We start from the raw sequence: 15,224 nt of genomic DNA on the forward strand, positions 1-15,224 counted from the left end.
GCCGCGCTCCGTTACGAAATGCATTTTTCATTCTAGTGTACACTGTACATTCTTAGAAAGCAAACTCATCGCATTCTACCGGCTTTTGTGATACCGTCATTCTACACTTCTTCAACAATTATAATAATGATAATGATAGTATTTTATTTGAGTTTTGAACAATACGTTGAACATGATTAAAATACTGTTCTTCTATGTTTTTAACCGTGAATAATGGAACAAAAAGAAAATTAATCGTTTTAATAATTTATTTCTTTATTTCATTGATTTGCAATATTGTTGTTGTGAATTGACAACTTCTGTACTGTAAGTTATGCTTGATTGCAATTAATACGAAATAGGACAGACCCGAATTATTTGAATCGTATGATTTAGTAATAAGTATTATTGTGTCATCCACATTAACCCCCTCCCCTCTCTCTTGGTTCCAGAAATGCTGAATGTTCTGTTAAACTGTCTATCTCGGTCTCATGGGTCTGTCCTAGTGAACGATTTTTGGACCCCCCCCCCCCTCCTATCTATTTTGTACATGACCATTTATTTTTCAGCAAATTTATTATTATTTATTGTTTTGTTATTTAGGGTAAGGGGTTCAAAAATCGTTCTCTAGGAATGTACCGGTCTCATTTCTTGAAAATCGGAAGCCGGTAGGACCATTTACAATTCTATTGTTTCCGATTTTACCATAGATTTTTAGGATGCATGTTAGATGCGTACCTAAGTGTATTTGACGAAAAAATTTCCTCTTTAAAGATTTTGATTGATGCTATGTGTAAACTTATCGAAACCCGCTTGTATTCAGCTTCAAGGGTGCGCTATCTACACCACGAACTCAACACAGCTCACACAGCCTAATTTGAGCGGGTTTCGATAGTTTGACACACACTATCTCTGTAGTAAAAAAACACATAAAGGTTTTAAGGGTACCGTTGTAAATCGGTCATTGCCCTCTTTACATGGAGGGATACTTGAAATTGCGCTTACAGCCCCTTGAAGTAAAGTTTAAGAATAAGAAGAATAACTACAGAGAAATCAGTGTGTCGGATCCGGATCCGGTCGGATCCGTATCATTTGGTCGGATCCGGATCCGTATCAGGAAACGTTGATATGGATCCGGGTAGCGCCAAAAATTAACCAAAACCATGGAATAAATAAATCAAAATGGTTCGTAAATGTAATATTTACATGACGAAAATTCAAAATTATCTTTAATAATTTAATGTTTACATTTATATAATAGTAATGACGACATTTTTAACTTTAGGATTACTATAGTTTATAAATTATAACCTTGCATAACATTTAATAGGGAAAATCCGATTCACAGAATCACGGATGCGGATCCGCGGATCCGGATCCGAATCAAAATGATATGGATCCGAAACACTGAGAGAAATAATAGTTCCCATTTCGACACCTAAAATTATTGTCAATAATATTTTAAATTGAAATATTGTTATCTTCTGTAAGTTTTGTTTTAAATCTTGTGGTTTAATTGTGAAATTAGATCGTATTTAACTTTGGCAATTAGGGACACATATCAAGTAAGTAAACTTCACGAAAGAACTTTGCAATACTGATCATGGAAATCTTTCATTAAAGATCATCGATCAAAGAATATCCTTTACTAGATTAATAATGACGAAAGCAGAATTCTCCCGACTACCAAGCTCTGTGGTTCCCATCAACTACAAGATTCATCTCATCCCTGACCTATTCAACTTCACCTTCAGGTTTAGATCATTAATAAATAATATTTAAGACATTTGTAAAATCATCGAATTTTATGTGTATTGTTTAGAATGTTGGATCTATTCACGATATACAGGGGTGCAAACTTGTATTTCAAATTTTTGTGGGTTTCGGTTATAATACGTAAGCTGTAAAAGTGAATTATGGAGGAAAATTTCCTCTACTCTCTCCCCTGGATACGCCTCTGGATTTATTTAATTTTTGGGAGACAAAATTGAAATTTTTATGACCTAATTTGTTTTCAATGGATAGGGATTTGTTTATTTTTCAGGCTTTAGCTAAAACGAGAATAATAAAATTAAAGATTTTCAGGGGCCAATTGTTAGTTTTGGAACTAATTTCCCCTGATTTTAGTATATCCGGAACTAATTTCCCCTGATTTTAGTATATCCGGAACTAATTTCCCCTGATTTTAGAATATCCGGAACTAATTTCCCCTGATTTTAGTATGTCCGGAACTAATTTCCCCTGATTTTAGTATATCCAGAACTAATTTCCCCTGATTTTAGTATATCCGGAACTAATTTCCCCTGATTATAGTATATCCGGAACTAATTTCCCCTGATTTTAGTATATCCATTTTTAAGGGGAGAATGTGAGGTTCAAGTTTCCGTGAAAGAGGAGACTGATCTGGTGATCTGTAACGGGAGCAATCTTGAGGTTCAGGCAGCCTCCGTCTGGGTCGGAGAGGAGGAGATCTCTGGACAGGTTTCATCTTCGGAGGAGGAGGAGAAGCTTACGCTGAAACTAGGTATAGTGTTGGGAGTAAAATAGGGGAGAGGGGGTGGGGGGCAATGGATAAAATTCGGATTTTTTCGTTTACAGGGTTACCCACTAAGATAAGACTTCAAAGACAACCGTTCAAATCTTCTTCAGAATTAATTCATAGATTCATCGTTCATTGCAGCAGCTTATTTATTTCATTCCGTTTCCACATCGATCATTATCATTCTTTACTGGTAGCAATGTCTTCCTCTTTTAACATTTTTTGATCTTGCGCGATATTCTTAATATTCTTATAAAGTTTTGTTTAGTCAAGAAGCTAGGAGTTGGCTCTGCTCTGGTTAAGTATAGATTCTCTGGGATCCTAAATGACAAGATGTGTGGATTCTATCGGAGCAAGTATTCTCTGAACGGAGAAGATAGGTAAACTATTTCCATCAATACAATCAGACAAACCATTGTCCATGTTCGGGTTCTCCCGGAGAAAAATATCAAGCAATAGAAATTTTTAAGACTTAAATGTTTATATTTTTCTTTTGTATTGAGAACTCTAAAATGATAATGGTTTATTGCGATTAAATCAAATATAGGTCATCATTCACAAATATTAATAAAAAAGTGAATTGATGGTATTCGGGCATGTAACTTTTACAGTGGAGGAGGTCCCTTCAAATTAAGGTTTACATAAAATTATTTCAAAGCCCTGTAATGTTCCATGAATAATTTCTTGCTCTATTGTTAACATCTGGATACTTCAGATACGCTGCAGTTACTCAATTTGAGAGCACAGATGCAAGACAGGCATTCCCTTGCTGGGACGAACCCGCTCTGAAGGCTACATTTGATCTAACCGTAACCGGACCAAAGGATAGAATTATACTCTCCAATATGCCGGAGATTAATGTAAAGGAAGACGGAGACAGTAAGAGTGTAACATTCGACTCTACCCCAATAATGTCTACCTATCTGGTTGCTATTATAGTAGGAGAGTTTGAGTATGTTGAAGCCACTACTCCGGACGGGATTAACTGCAAGGTTTATTCTCCGGTGGGTAAAAAGGAGCAGGGACAGTTTGCACTGGAGTGTGGAGTAAGAGCGCTAACTTTCTATAAGGAATTCTTCAATGTTCCGTATCCTCTGAAGAAGTATGACCAGGTCGCTATTCCTGATTTCTCAGCTGGAGCTATGGAGAACTGGGGACTTGTAACCTACAGGGAAACCTGTATTCTAGTCGATAAAGAAAACACGAGTGCAGCAACAAAGGTATACACGTTTCAAATATAACAAGTTTTATTAATTTGGACTTAAAGACACTAAATTTTTTTCTAGGAAAGAGTTGCTATTGTAGTTTGTCATGAGACTGCTCATCAATGGTTTGGAAATTTGGTAACCATGGAGTGGTGGACCCACCTTTGGTTGAATGAAGGGTTTGCCTCCTTCATGGAGAACCTGACTACAGATCATCTGTATCCTGAATACAAGATATGGGACCAGTTTGTATCCTCAACCTTAAAGGAGGCTCTCAAACTTGATGCACTGGCCAGCAGCCACGCTATCGAGGTTCCTGTTGGTCATCCTGCCGAGGTTGACGAGATTTTTGACATCATTTCATACAACAAGGGTGCTTCAGTTATTCGTATGCTCTTTCATTGGATCGGAGAAGTTCATTTTAAAACTGGGATGCACAACTACCTTACCAAGTATTCATATCAGAACGCCGAGACACCACAGTTGTGGGATGAGCTGGAGAACGCTAGTGGGTTGCCGGTCACTAAGGTTATGACCACCTGGACCAAACAGATGGGGTTCCCGGTCATCTCGGTCAAGTCTAGACAGGAAGGATCTGACAGGATTATTACACTCTCACAATCTAAGTTTGTATCTGGTAAAGAGATGGACGTATCCTCCTACTTTTGGCAGATCCCCATCAGCATCATGCAAGGTGGAAGCAAGCATATCACACAGATCTTGATGGACCAGAAAACCATGAATATTACAATTTCCAACGTGAAACCAGACGAATGGATTAAACTAAATCCTGGATTTGTTGGTTTCTACCGTGTTCTCTACAGTCCAGAGGATATGGATCTTCTTCGCACTGCTGTCAAGACTGGTGCATTATCACAGATAGATCGTCTCAACATTCTAGATGATTTGTTTAGTTTGATATCTGCTGGAAAGGCGAGTAGTGTGGAAGGATTGAGGTTGTTGGAGGCGTATAAGAACGAAGACAACTATGTGGTCTGGAATATTATCAATGATGCGATCAGTTCTCTGAGCACACTTCTAGCAGATCAAGATTATTATTGCAACTTTAAAAGATTTGTTCTGGATCTGTTCTCTGAGATTAAGACTAAGGTGAGCTGGGATGAAACCGAAGGAGAAGATCATCTTGATACTTTGCTCCGTAATCTTGTTCTCTCCAGACTTGGTAAGTCCGGAGACGAGGAGGTGAGAGCCGAGGCAAAGAGAAGGTTCGGACAGATCTCCAACGGAACTGCTAAAATAAAAGCAGACATAAGGTAATTCAATCTTTTTTTAGAATATTTTTTTAACAGTTAAAACCTTGATAATAGATTATAAAGTGAATATTCTAATATAATAAATCCATATGTTTAGGTCAACCGTTTACTGCTGTACAGCAGCTGGAGGAGATGATACAGATTTTGAAAACATGGTGAAACTTTACAAGAACTCCGACCTAGGGGAGGAGAAGGACCGTCTCACTAGGTCAGGGATGTCTAGCTTTGAGAAAAAGGAGTTGTTGAAGAAAGCTCTGGATTTTGCTATTTCCGAGAATGTTCGATCCCAGGATACTTGTCATTTTATTGCTGGTATCGCCAGGAACAAGTACGGTAGAGATCTTGCTTGGGAGTTCTTCAAGGAGAACTATGACCTCTTCAAGAATAGATATAAATCCGGGTTCCTCATCCATCACCTCGTCAAGTCCGTGTCCGAGAGGTTTGTAGACGAGGAGAAGGCGGCCATGATTGAGAAATATTTCGAGGAGAACACTTGGCCCGGCACAGAACGGGACGTATCTCAGGCTGTGGAAACTATACGACTCAACGCTGCTTGGCTCTCCCGGGATGGGGGGTCCATCAAAAAGTTTTTTGAAACCCTGTGAAAACGAATGCTCTGAATGAAATTTTAATGTATGCTATACTGGTGATTAAAACCTGGGTTTATTTTCTAACGTTCTTTTTATTTTCAAGATTTTGTCGAGTGTGGAACTGTAAGTTATGCAAGAATGGAACTTAACTATAAGAAGATAACTAAAATCGTAAACTGACCAATTTAAGTAATACAAAAGAATCATAGAAAAAATATAGAATTAATTGGTATATTCCTAGAGAACGATTTTTGGACCCCCCCAGCCCCCCCCCNGGGGGGGGGTCCAAAAATCGTTCACTAGGACAGACCCAATTAATTTTTATCTGTTATATCTTTCTTGTATCAAAATATAAATAAATGTTTTTGATCTGCTATCCATTTGGGTTGTCGTTGAATCATGTAATATTTTTGTGTCAACAAAACTAAACAAAATCTTGGCTATTTTTTTCGAGTTAGTATGCACAATTATAAAAAGAGTAAATTTTAGTATGGATTATTTTTTCAGATTACTAGGAATATCGAAAAATGTTAAGGAAAGACGAGTGAAACCTATTTAATTCATAATGGACTCGTCAGACGACGACTGTGAGAGCGATCTGTTTGTCGGACCTGAGGCTCCGATGGTTTTTTTTATGCAAGCCTCGGGAGCAGTGAGGCAGAAGGTATAGGATGGAATTAGATGATAAGTATACACTTAAGACAGGGTTAGGGTCTGTCCTAGTGAACGATTTTTGGCCCCCCCCCCCATCAATTTTGTACATAGATCTTAAATGTAAGACATGTGGCCGCAGCGCTCGGCCCTCTAGCCTGTCCTAGCCGCAGCGCTCGGCCCAGAAAGTGTCTTTACTAACCTAACCCATGGCCGCAGCGCTCGGCCCCCTAGCCCATCCTAGCCGCAGCGCTCGGCCCAGAAAGTATCTTAACCTAACCTAACCCTAAATAACAAAAAAATAAATAATAATAAATTTGCTGAAAAATAAATGGTCATGTACAAAATTGATAGGCTGGGGGGGGGTCCAAAAATCGTTCTCTAGGAATATACCTAGGGTTACTCTGAAAGGACGAGCCTGTATATATAACTCGATTATCTGAAATATGACAATATTTCAAGGTTGTTAAACTCGAAAATCTTGAAATATGGTAATATTTCAAGGTTTTAACTCGAAAATCTTGAAAAATGACAATATTTCAAGGTTGTTTAACTCGAAAATCTTGAAATATGACAATATTTCAAGGTTGTTTAACTCGAAAATCTTTAAATATGACGATTTCAAGGTTGTTAAATGTTCTGCCTTCGATTTAGTCCTCAAATGGCTTTGGCAAAGAACTCTGTAGAGAATCATGAATATTAGGAAACAGACAGTATAATTTCCGTACAGTCGTCTTCGAAGTCTCATCTCAGTGGGTTACCCTGTAGTAAACCCTGTTTTGTTTTCCACGATATTTATTATATATTTATATATACTAAGATCTCTTGCATTAAAAATTAGGAAATAATTGTGTTGATACAACATAACCTTGAGTTCTGAAAGACTCAATCATCTTTATTAATAAATAGTCTGATATGCCAGATTTTGATTTCAACTAATTTAGGTGAAGACTATGGTAGAAAATAATGGAGGAATTTTAACTGATACTCTTCACATGGATCACAGGGAACACATGATTCGACTTACAGCCCCCGGAGAGACTACAATGAAAAGGTTAAACTGCAATTTAATTTAATCTTTGAAAATAGAATTTTTCGTTTTCCTATCTCAATTTTAATTAAAACTTATTTTAGGGAAATGGATTCTTTTGATTGTAAATACATACAGGACTGTGTTACAAAGAAGAAGATATTACCATACCTGATAGTTTACAGAGTAAACAGGAACTCTATCTTCCAAGATTATGATCCTATCTCCGTCCTAACCAGAGAAATTAAATGGTCCGATGTCCCCCGACGTATTGAAGGAGAACAAGTTTCCGATTTAGAATTTGATTCTATTGATAATGAGTACAGGGCTTTTAAATCAAGAATGCCCTTCACACATAAAGAACAGTTGAAGATTATCCGGGAGGTACAAAGAAGGAAAGCTTACAACATTGTTAAAGGAAATGTACTCTGGAAGCGGATGGAGGCGGCGAAATTTGACGAAGGAGGAAGGTAACCGATACAGTTTTTTCTATTATTATTATTATTAAAACATTTCCCGTCATTTGGTGAAGGTGGGGTCAACGCTTCTAGCGAACCCATGGATAATGCCCCAAACTTAAAACAAAATAATTTAATAAAATTGCAAAGATACTTTTAATGCAGTTTTTCCTTCAGATTACAGGACCTGTCAGTCCCTGAGAAGCCATTTTTATAAAAAATTCCTTGATTTCAGGACCTGTCAGTTCCTGAGAAACCATTTTTTTTAAATAATCCTTGATTTCAGGACCAGGCAGACCCTGAGAAACCATTTTTATAAAACCATCCTTGATTTCAGGACCTGGCGGTCCCTGAGAAACCATTTTTATAAAACTATCCTTGATTTCAGGACCAGGCAGTCCCTGAGAAACCATTTTTATAAAACCATCCTTGATTTCAGGACCTGGCAGTCCCTTCAGAAACCATTTTATTAAAACCATCCATGATTTCAGGACCTGGCAGTCCCTCAGAAACCATTTTATTAAAACCATCCTACCTGGAATACGAAGTTTTGGATTATCAGAGGAGGAAGTACGGAAGTTTCTTCATCCCAGTTCAAAGGACGCCAGGTATGGCAGATTAGGTTTATCGCAATTTGAATTTTAGTTTTTCAAAAGTCTAGTATTTTTTCACTATTGATCCTTAATTAATCCTTACTTAAATCGGAGAATTTAAATTTTATATCTTGAGAGGATTATAAAGGAACTTTTAAAAAAATTTGATACTTTAAAAAAATAATTCATTTTCCCTAAACATTAAATTTATTTCAATAAGATAATTAATAATTAGTTTTAATTTTAACAATGTCAGGAGTTTCTCTGAGTCTGAGTCTGAGTCTGATAAAGATATATTTGAAGAAGATGAAGATGTTCCTCCGATACCCAAGGAATCTGACTACGAGGAAGAAACCAGTTCAACCTCTGAATCTCCGGTGAAAAAGCCAGGTAAAATTTAGATTTTTCTTTATGTTTGGTAAATATTTTAATTCCTAATTCTAGGTTCAGCGGTATCAAGTCATGAGCAAGAATTTCCAGTCTCTGATGAGAACAGAAATCTTTCTCAAACCTCTGTGGCTGGGCTTGCCTCAGAGATTCCGCACAGATCAGAAATCCCGGAGAGTACACGAACTGAACCCAGAACTGTCAACCCTGAGCCTGGTCCAGAGGGTCACGCAGAGAATACAGGAACTGAACCCAGAACTGTCAACCCTGAGCCTGGTCCAGAGGGTCACGCAGAGAATACAGGAACTGAACTCAGAACTGTCAACCCTGAACCTGGTCTAGAGGGTCACGCAAAGAATAAGATAAATGATAAAACCGACGAGTTCTACAAAACTGCAGTAGAGTCTGATATTGACTCCGTATTATACCAGGAGAACGAGATTCTCAGAGAGTCGAGGACGAATTTAAAGAAAAGAAACTTTATGGATGTGGGAGACGATCCTGAGCTAGAGCAGTTGATGAATGAAACTCGCATCCCAGAAGAATTGATCGGATTTAATTCGGTCAGTGATGCCGGCGGTTCAAGGTATTCAAGTAAACTATCAAAATATTTAAAGTTATTCATTAATATTTAGGTTAAAGAAGAAAAGGAGGCTTTACAGTAAAAATAATTCTTATCTCTCCGATTGCGTGGATGACAGAACTCTGTCTGTTCCTTCTCCGGTGAGACGCGGAAATCATTCTATCCCGGAGGAACCGGAGATAGATACACCCTCGTCAGCTGAGTTTGCTGCTGGATTAAGTGAAGCTACTGGAGAGGGGTTGGAAGGAGAAAGTCAACCTGTTATCTTTGAAGGATTGACAAGTACACAGAAATTGTTTTCCGATTCTCCTGATGTCAACCAAAGATCAGGTTAGTAAAGAGGATAATTATCTATCTTGTTTTAAAGCTGCCAACCGCATTGAATATTCGTCTCACCATTTACACTGTAGGTTTGGGTACAGCTCTTGCCGTTGAAGGAAGTTGTAATCCTGAAGAGCTTCAACTTTTTCTTGAAGATTCTAGTGAACTTCAGCTGGACATCGGAGATAACCAGCTTATGATAGATGAGGAGGATAAAGAACTATCTGAAAAGGTAGTTATAATCTAGTCATTTGATAGTTCAAAGATTGAAAATTTAATTTATTTATTTCAGACCGTTCAAGAGCTAAGGGAGTTGGAAGAGGAGGATTACCGAACCTTGATGCCGGAGAGTCCATACCTTCTGGCTCCAGAGGATACGGTTGACAATAATCAACATGGAAATAATATTTCCCCCGTATTTTCAACACAAATATTGTCTCAACCTCATATGGATCATATTCCAGTAATTCACGACGCTTCTGTATCTTCCGGCTTGGAAACCATGGTCGATAATCCTGTTCTAGTAAGCGAGAATGATGCTGGAGGGTTCGAGGTTGAAGTTGGAGCTGTAGGATCGGATAGTGTTCTTGCCAGTAATACAGTTGATATTCATACAGTTACTGATGGGGTCTGTGAGTTAACTCCCCGCTTGAGAAATATTAGAAATATTTCAAAAGATTTGAACAGGATAGCCGAGGGCGATGAGAGAAGATCATTTGACGTAAATAGAATAGGTAAGAATGTCCTAGTTCAAAGATATAACGAAGATGGTGAAATAACGGAAGGTAGAGAGCTTAAAGAAGCTGGGCAAGATGATAGAATTGAAGACCGGGATTCTGGAAAAACTAACCAGATGAATGATGTTCCTGACAACGCAAACGATGAAATCCACGATCATCTTATACTGAATAAATCTGGAAACCTTCCTGCTGAAAATCCGGTAAATACGATTGAAAATTTAGAAGGGCTAATACCGGAGCATAGAGCAGATACCTCTAGAGTTATTATCAGTCCAGAAAACGAGGTTTCAGAAGCAGAAAGTCAAGATTCAGATGTTTCAAGGAGAGTTCGGAACCCTACAAGGTTTCAAAACAACGCTAATAAGCCGGTAGTAAGAGGCAAATCCAAGAATATAGCTGTTTACGTGCCGGAGGGCCTGCCCAGTGATGTCGACAGCAGTTCAGATATTAAACAAGTTATCAGTGTTAAAATGGGGCGCGTGGTCAAACAAAAACATCCCAGATTTGGGAAAAATAAAAGAACTGATCGTGAGATATTTGATCGAAGATCCCCGAATACTGCTTGCTGTAAGAGAATAAACTCTGCCAACGGATACCCAAGGTCAGTTACATGAAACAGTAGAAATACTGAAACCACAATTTTCTTCTTTGTCTTAATCTTTACAATTTCATGTGACCACTGAAAACCTGAGAAAACTGCAGATAAATGAAACTGAATTTAAACCTAATAATTGCTAGTCATATTTTTTTAGGTTCTACAAATACATAAGGTATAGTGCTTGAATAGGTTGATAGATGTTTAAAAAATATCGCATGTTTTCTATCTATTTTTAGTTAGAAATTCGCTTAATGGAAGATTGCAGAAATTTGAGTGTACTTCATTAGATAAAAATAATGTCTACACTGTACAAGTTACATTTTTTTTTAACCGAAAGATGATGTTTAAATGTTGCACTTTTCCGTTCTCAATTATATATTTCTGAGTTTGTGTGCTAAGATTTAGATAATCAACTAAGACTTTTTCCTGTTTTATCCCTTGGATTTTCTTTCACGATCTTACCATTATGTTGTTGATTTTTCTTTTGTAGTCTTTTTCTTTTAAAATTTGTTTAAAATTTAGCTGCCATTGAAGTAGAATTGGAGTTATTTTTGAACATTTTCATTTGAAGTAATGTAGTTTTTGCACTAATCTTTCTTTTGTGTTGTTGAAAATTGACGCCATTTTTTGCTTTCATTTGAATGCTTTTTTTAGGTAGTTAAGGATGTCGTAAGTATTTTTTTTAGACAAAGGAACTGAGTTTTGCCACAAACTAAAATATTCTTATCCCTATATCTTGGCAACCCAATGTCGTAGACCTTAGATATTTCAAACTAGTAATTCTGTTAGATCAAATATCAAAGGTTTATACCCACTGGTTGCAGAGATATAGAAATTAGAAAATTTGAGGTTGTGGCAAAAACTCAATTCCTTTTGAAGGCAAACCTTTTATTATCAGTTGTTAGATCTTGTTGATATCTTTGCAAACTACCGTCGTAGACTTGTAATATTTCAAACTGGATTCTGCTAAATAAAATTCGCAAAGTTTAAAATATTAAAGGTTTACACCATCCTGTGTAAAGAAGCAAGGATTATAAAATAGAACCTAACCATAAAATTACAGTTTGTGGCCAATAATCAGGGTTGGTTTCTGATCAGGGGTGTATATTTTCTTGAAAAATATCCTCCCTTTTAAATAACCTTTTTATGTTTTATTCGCTGAATTGAGATCGAGAGATAAGTTTGCTCATAATAAAATATTTTCTAATGTTCAGGCGGAGGAGTAGTGTTCTTTCTAGTTCCCAAGACGATATCTCTCCGACGGAGAAAGAGGAAACCTGGTCTTCAGGTAGTTCTGACGAGGATATATTGAGACGTAGAAAACTTGGAAAATATTCCAAGAAGTTTGCTCCGTCCGCACGGGAGGGCTCGAGGGAACTGGAATATAATGATACATTAAACAGTTCCATGGAATCATTAGAGGAGGATCAGAGAAACCGGCGGGGAGGGAAGAGACCAGTTCTAAAACAAAACAATACGAAGGACCAAAGAAATTATTCTCCTGAACCTCAGCCAGGACCTAGTCGTCTCGGAGATATTGAACCAGGATCTAGCCAGTCAAGAAATCCTTCTCCTGAACAAAGGAGTCTTGGAGATGTTGAACCCGGGCGGAGCAGTCCCGGAGACATAGAATCGGGTCGAAACCGTCTCAACGATCCTGAGCCTCGACTCAGTCGCCCCTTAAATGCCGAACCTGCCCGAAACGGTCTAAAAGACCAGACTAGGATTAACCAGAAAGAACCGACATCTGGTAAAAATAAGGATGGATCCCGGAAAGGAGCGAAGGCTAAGCTGATAATTATTGGGAAGGAAAATGCAGCTCCGTTAAGAAAGTAAGTAACCATACAATAATTATCTGGAATTTAGTTGTCCGTCCACAAAGAAAAGTCTGTTAAAACCAAAGGATTACCAGAAACTCCCGTAGTTTGTTTACGAATATGGTGTACTGCTGTTTTTGGGAGGAACATAAATAAACCTCAGTCTGAGAAGCACTGCGTTTGTTTAAATTCCTCCCAGAAACACTTCTAGGTTTAAACCATGTTGTTATCAACAAAAATATTCTGATAGTTAAGTATTTTATTTATTTAATGATAAAATTATATGGTATTGTTTCAGAGCTAATTTCCGTGATCCCTACACCATAGCAGAGCAGAAGAGTATTGTTCAATACCTAGAGCTAAACGGAGGATTCTCTAGAATAAAGTAAAGTTTAGAATCTAGGCCTGGGGGGGGGAGAGTTAAAGAAATAGATATACTTTTTCTTATTGTCGTTTTTTTACTTTTTAGAGGAACTGTTCTTTGGAAGAACATGGTTGAAGACGAAGTTGCTCCGGGTAGAACCTGGCAGTCCATAAAACAGAGGTATAGTTCATATCCTGCAGAACAAGACAGTCCATGTTTGATAAAAAGAGCATTAATTACATTATGTAAAACCTGCCATTCCATGTTGCAGAGATAAAACAAAGGTTATGTTTCAACAACTGAAAACTGGCAGTCCATGTGGTAGAGATAAAACTAAGTTTATATTGGAACAAAGGATCTGGCAGTCCATGTGGTAGAGATAAAACAAAGTTTATATTGGAACAAAGGAACTGGCAGTCCATGTGGTAGAGATAAAACAAAGTTTATATTTAAACAAAGGAACTGGCAGTCCATGTGATAGAGATAAAACAAAGTTTATATTTAAACAAAGAAACTGGAAGTCCATGTGGTAGAGATAAAACAAAGTTTATATTTAAACAAAGGAACTGGAAGTCCATGTGGTAGAGATAAAACATAGTTTATATTTAAACAAAGGAACTGGCAGTCCATGTGGTAGAGATAAAACAAATTTTATATTTAAACAAAGGAACTGGCAGTCCATGTGGTAGAGATAAAACAAAGTTTATATTTAAACAAAGGAACTGGCCTAGATTTCTACGGAAAGAAGGTTGATAGGTTATAAATATTTTGATAAATTAGTGTCAGGAAATTATTCTGTTCAGAAAATTGTTAAAGTTAATTTTCCAGGAAAAAAAAAACATTTAAATTTATGTAATTTTAGGTTCTTGACGCATATACTGGACAGTCTAGGAGCCAAGGTTAAAGAACGATTACGGAAAGCTGACCGGACGAGCAATGAAGCCGCAGAGAAGAATCAGGAGAAGGATGAAGAGGATGAGGATGATGAGGATGATGAGGATAATAACGACAAAGAAAAGACGAAAAAGAAAACCAAAAAAGTGAAACGTCTTTACACTAAGAGTGAGGATAAAAAGGTATTTTATATTGTTAACTTTAAAACCAAGAACATTCTAAAGTTTTCAATAACAATTCTCCAATAATTCTAAGTTTGTTGAAATGATCAGTTTGCATGAACTAAGTTTATTGCACTAATTTTCAAGTTATACCTCAAGTTTAAACCGTATATTAATTTTAGTTTGATAAACCCATAGTAAATATAAAATTAATCTTGTTCTTTATAAAAATAGTTCTTAAGTTATTGACGCAACGAAGCCCGCGCACAGATAAAAGGTCGATATTGAGGTTATTCATTGGTGGAGAACTCCCAGCTAGTCTGCCCTGTCAATCACAATTCTCTTTACACTCACTCGGAACACACCCTCTCCGCTATGACGTAATTAGAAAAGCGGCGTATTAATAATTACCTTAAACCCTGAATATCCCTGGCTCATATGAACTCCAGTTCAGATCAAGTAATATTTATGCTTTAAACCTTTGACTTCAGGTCTCCTACGGTTTCAGTTTCTTCTCCCCTAGACATTTCATTTCTTTCGGAGAACAAGCGTTCTCATCGGTGCCAGGGATTGACGTCTTTCACCAAATTAAGTCGTTAAATCCTCAATTTAAAAGTTTAAGGCCGTACCCAATTCAAAAGTTTCTCTCTCAGATCATAAACGTATATTTTATATTTAGATATTAGCGTATATATCTGAAAACAAAAGATATGAAGATACTGGTGGGAACGCTATGTGGATTGCTATGGCGGAGAAGAAAATTGTTAATAGGTCTTGGGAAAGTATGAAAGAGAGATTTAAAAAGGTAGAAATATTTTTTATAATCCATTATTTTATTGATTTTTTTAAACCAATTGAAACATCTAGTCTTCTCTGTATTTATGCTATATCTAGTTTTCTAAAGATTTATCCTTGATCTAGTGATCTTTATCTAGGTGTTAATCCTATATCTAGTTTTTTCAAATTTTTAACCTAAATCTAATTTTCTCTAACCTTTTCGATTATTAGTCTCCTACCCTGGCCAGTCTCTCCCCCTGAGG

At 37.0% G+C, this 15,224-nt stretch overlaps 2 protein-coding genes across 4 annotated transcripts in view; both read left to right on the top strand.

Annotated features, from left to right (window-relative positions):
- The first annotated feature begins 1,606 nt into the window (after nt 1-1,606).
- LOC111695728 (puromycin-sensitive aminopeptidase) lies at nt 1,607-5,667 on the top strand. The gene is made up of 6 exons (XM_023465151.1): nt 1,607-1,733; nt 2,340-2,503; nt 2,787-2,898; nt 3,234-3,738; nt 3,805-4,997; nt 5,095-5,667. Exons 1-6 carry the CDS (start codon nt 1,639-1,641, stop codon nt 5,600-5,602), a joined length of 2,577 nt encoding a protein of 858 aa, XP_023320919.1. The 5' UTR covers nt 1,607-1,638; the 3' UTR covers nt 5,603-5,667.
- A 56-nt stretch (nt 5,668-5,723) lies between these two features.
- Nucleotides 5,724-15,224, top strand: part of LOC111695727 (uncharacterized) — a 13,264-nt gene continuing 3,763 nt past the window's right edge. The window contains exons 1-17 of one of the 3 annotated variants that reach the window (XM_023465150.1): nt 5,724-5,816; nt 5,891-6,251; nt 7,183-7,292; nt 7,373-7,738; nt 8,218-8,334; nt 8,576-8,709; nt 8,764-8,922; nt 8,983-9,292; nt 9,342-9,619; nt 9,700-9,842; nt 9,903-10,951; nt 11,103-11,120; nt 12,163-12,780; nt 13,064-13,150; nt 13,235-13,309; nt 13,992-14,205; nt 14,864-14,989. In XM_023465150.1, coding sequence (XP_023320918.1) covers nt 6,153-6,251; nt 7,183-7,292; nt 7,373-7,738; nt 8,218-8,334; nt 8,576-8,709; nt 8,764-8,922; nt 8,983-9,292; nt 9,342-9,619; nt 9,700-9,842; nt 9,903-10,951; nt 11,103-11,120; nt 12,163-12,780; nt 13,064-13,150; nt 13,235-13,309; nt 13,992-14,205; nt 14,864-14,989 — 3,903 coding nt within the window. In that variant the 5' untranslated portion in view covers nt 5,724-5,816; nt 5,891-6,152. Of the gene's footprint in view, nt 5,817-5,890; nt 6,252-7,182; nt 7,293-7,372; nt 7,739-8,217; nt 8,335-8,575; nt 8,710-8,763; nt 9,293-9,341; nt 9,620-9,699; nt 9,843-9,902; nt 10,952-11,102; nt 11,121-12,162; nt 12,781-13,063; nt 13,151-13,234; nt 13,310-13,991; nt 14,206-14,863; nt 14,990-15,224 lie in introns of all 3 variants that reach the window. The other 2 variants (XM_023465147.1, XM_023465148.1) reach the window with 2 other exon arrangements.

Source organism: Eurytemora carolleeae, unplaced genomic scaffold (assembly GCF_000591075.1).
Source record: "Eurytemora carolleeae unplaced genomic scaffold, Eaff_2.0 scaffold82, whole genome shotgun sequence".
Lineage (NCBI taxonomy): Eukaryota > Metazoa > Arthropoda > Copepoda > Calanoida > Temoridae > Eurytemora > Eurytemora carolleeae.

What these genes read in the sequence shown, in the direction of transcription:
- LOC111695728 (XM_023465151.1), top strand. Translation starts at nt 1,639, where the DNA reads ATGACGAAAGCAGAATTCTCCCGACTACCAAGCTCTGTGGTTCCCATC. An exon ending in TCTCTGAACGGAGAAGATAG is followed by an intron (nt 2,899 to 3,233) that starts GTAAACTATTTC and finishes TGGATACTTCAG; the next exon opens with ATACGCTGCAGTTACTCAAT. An exon ending in ACACGAGTGCAGCAACAAAG is followed by an intron (nt 3,739 to 3,804) that starts GTATACACGTTT and finishes ATTTTTTTCTAG; the next exon opens with GAAAGAGTTGCTATTGTAGT.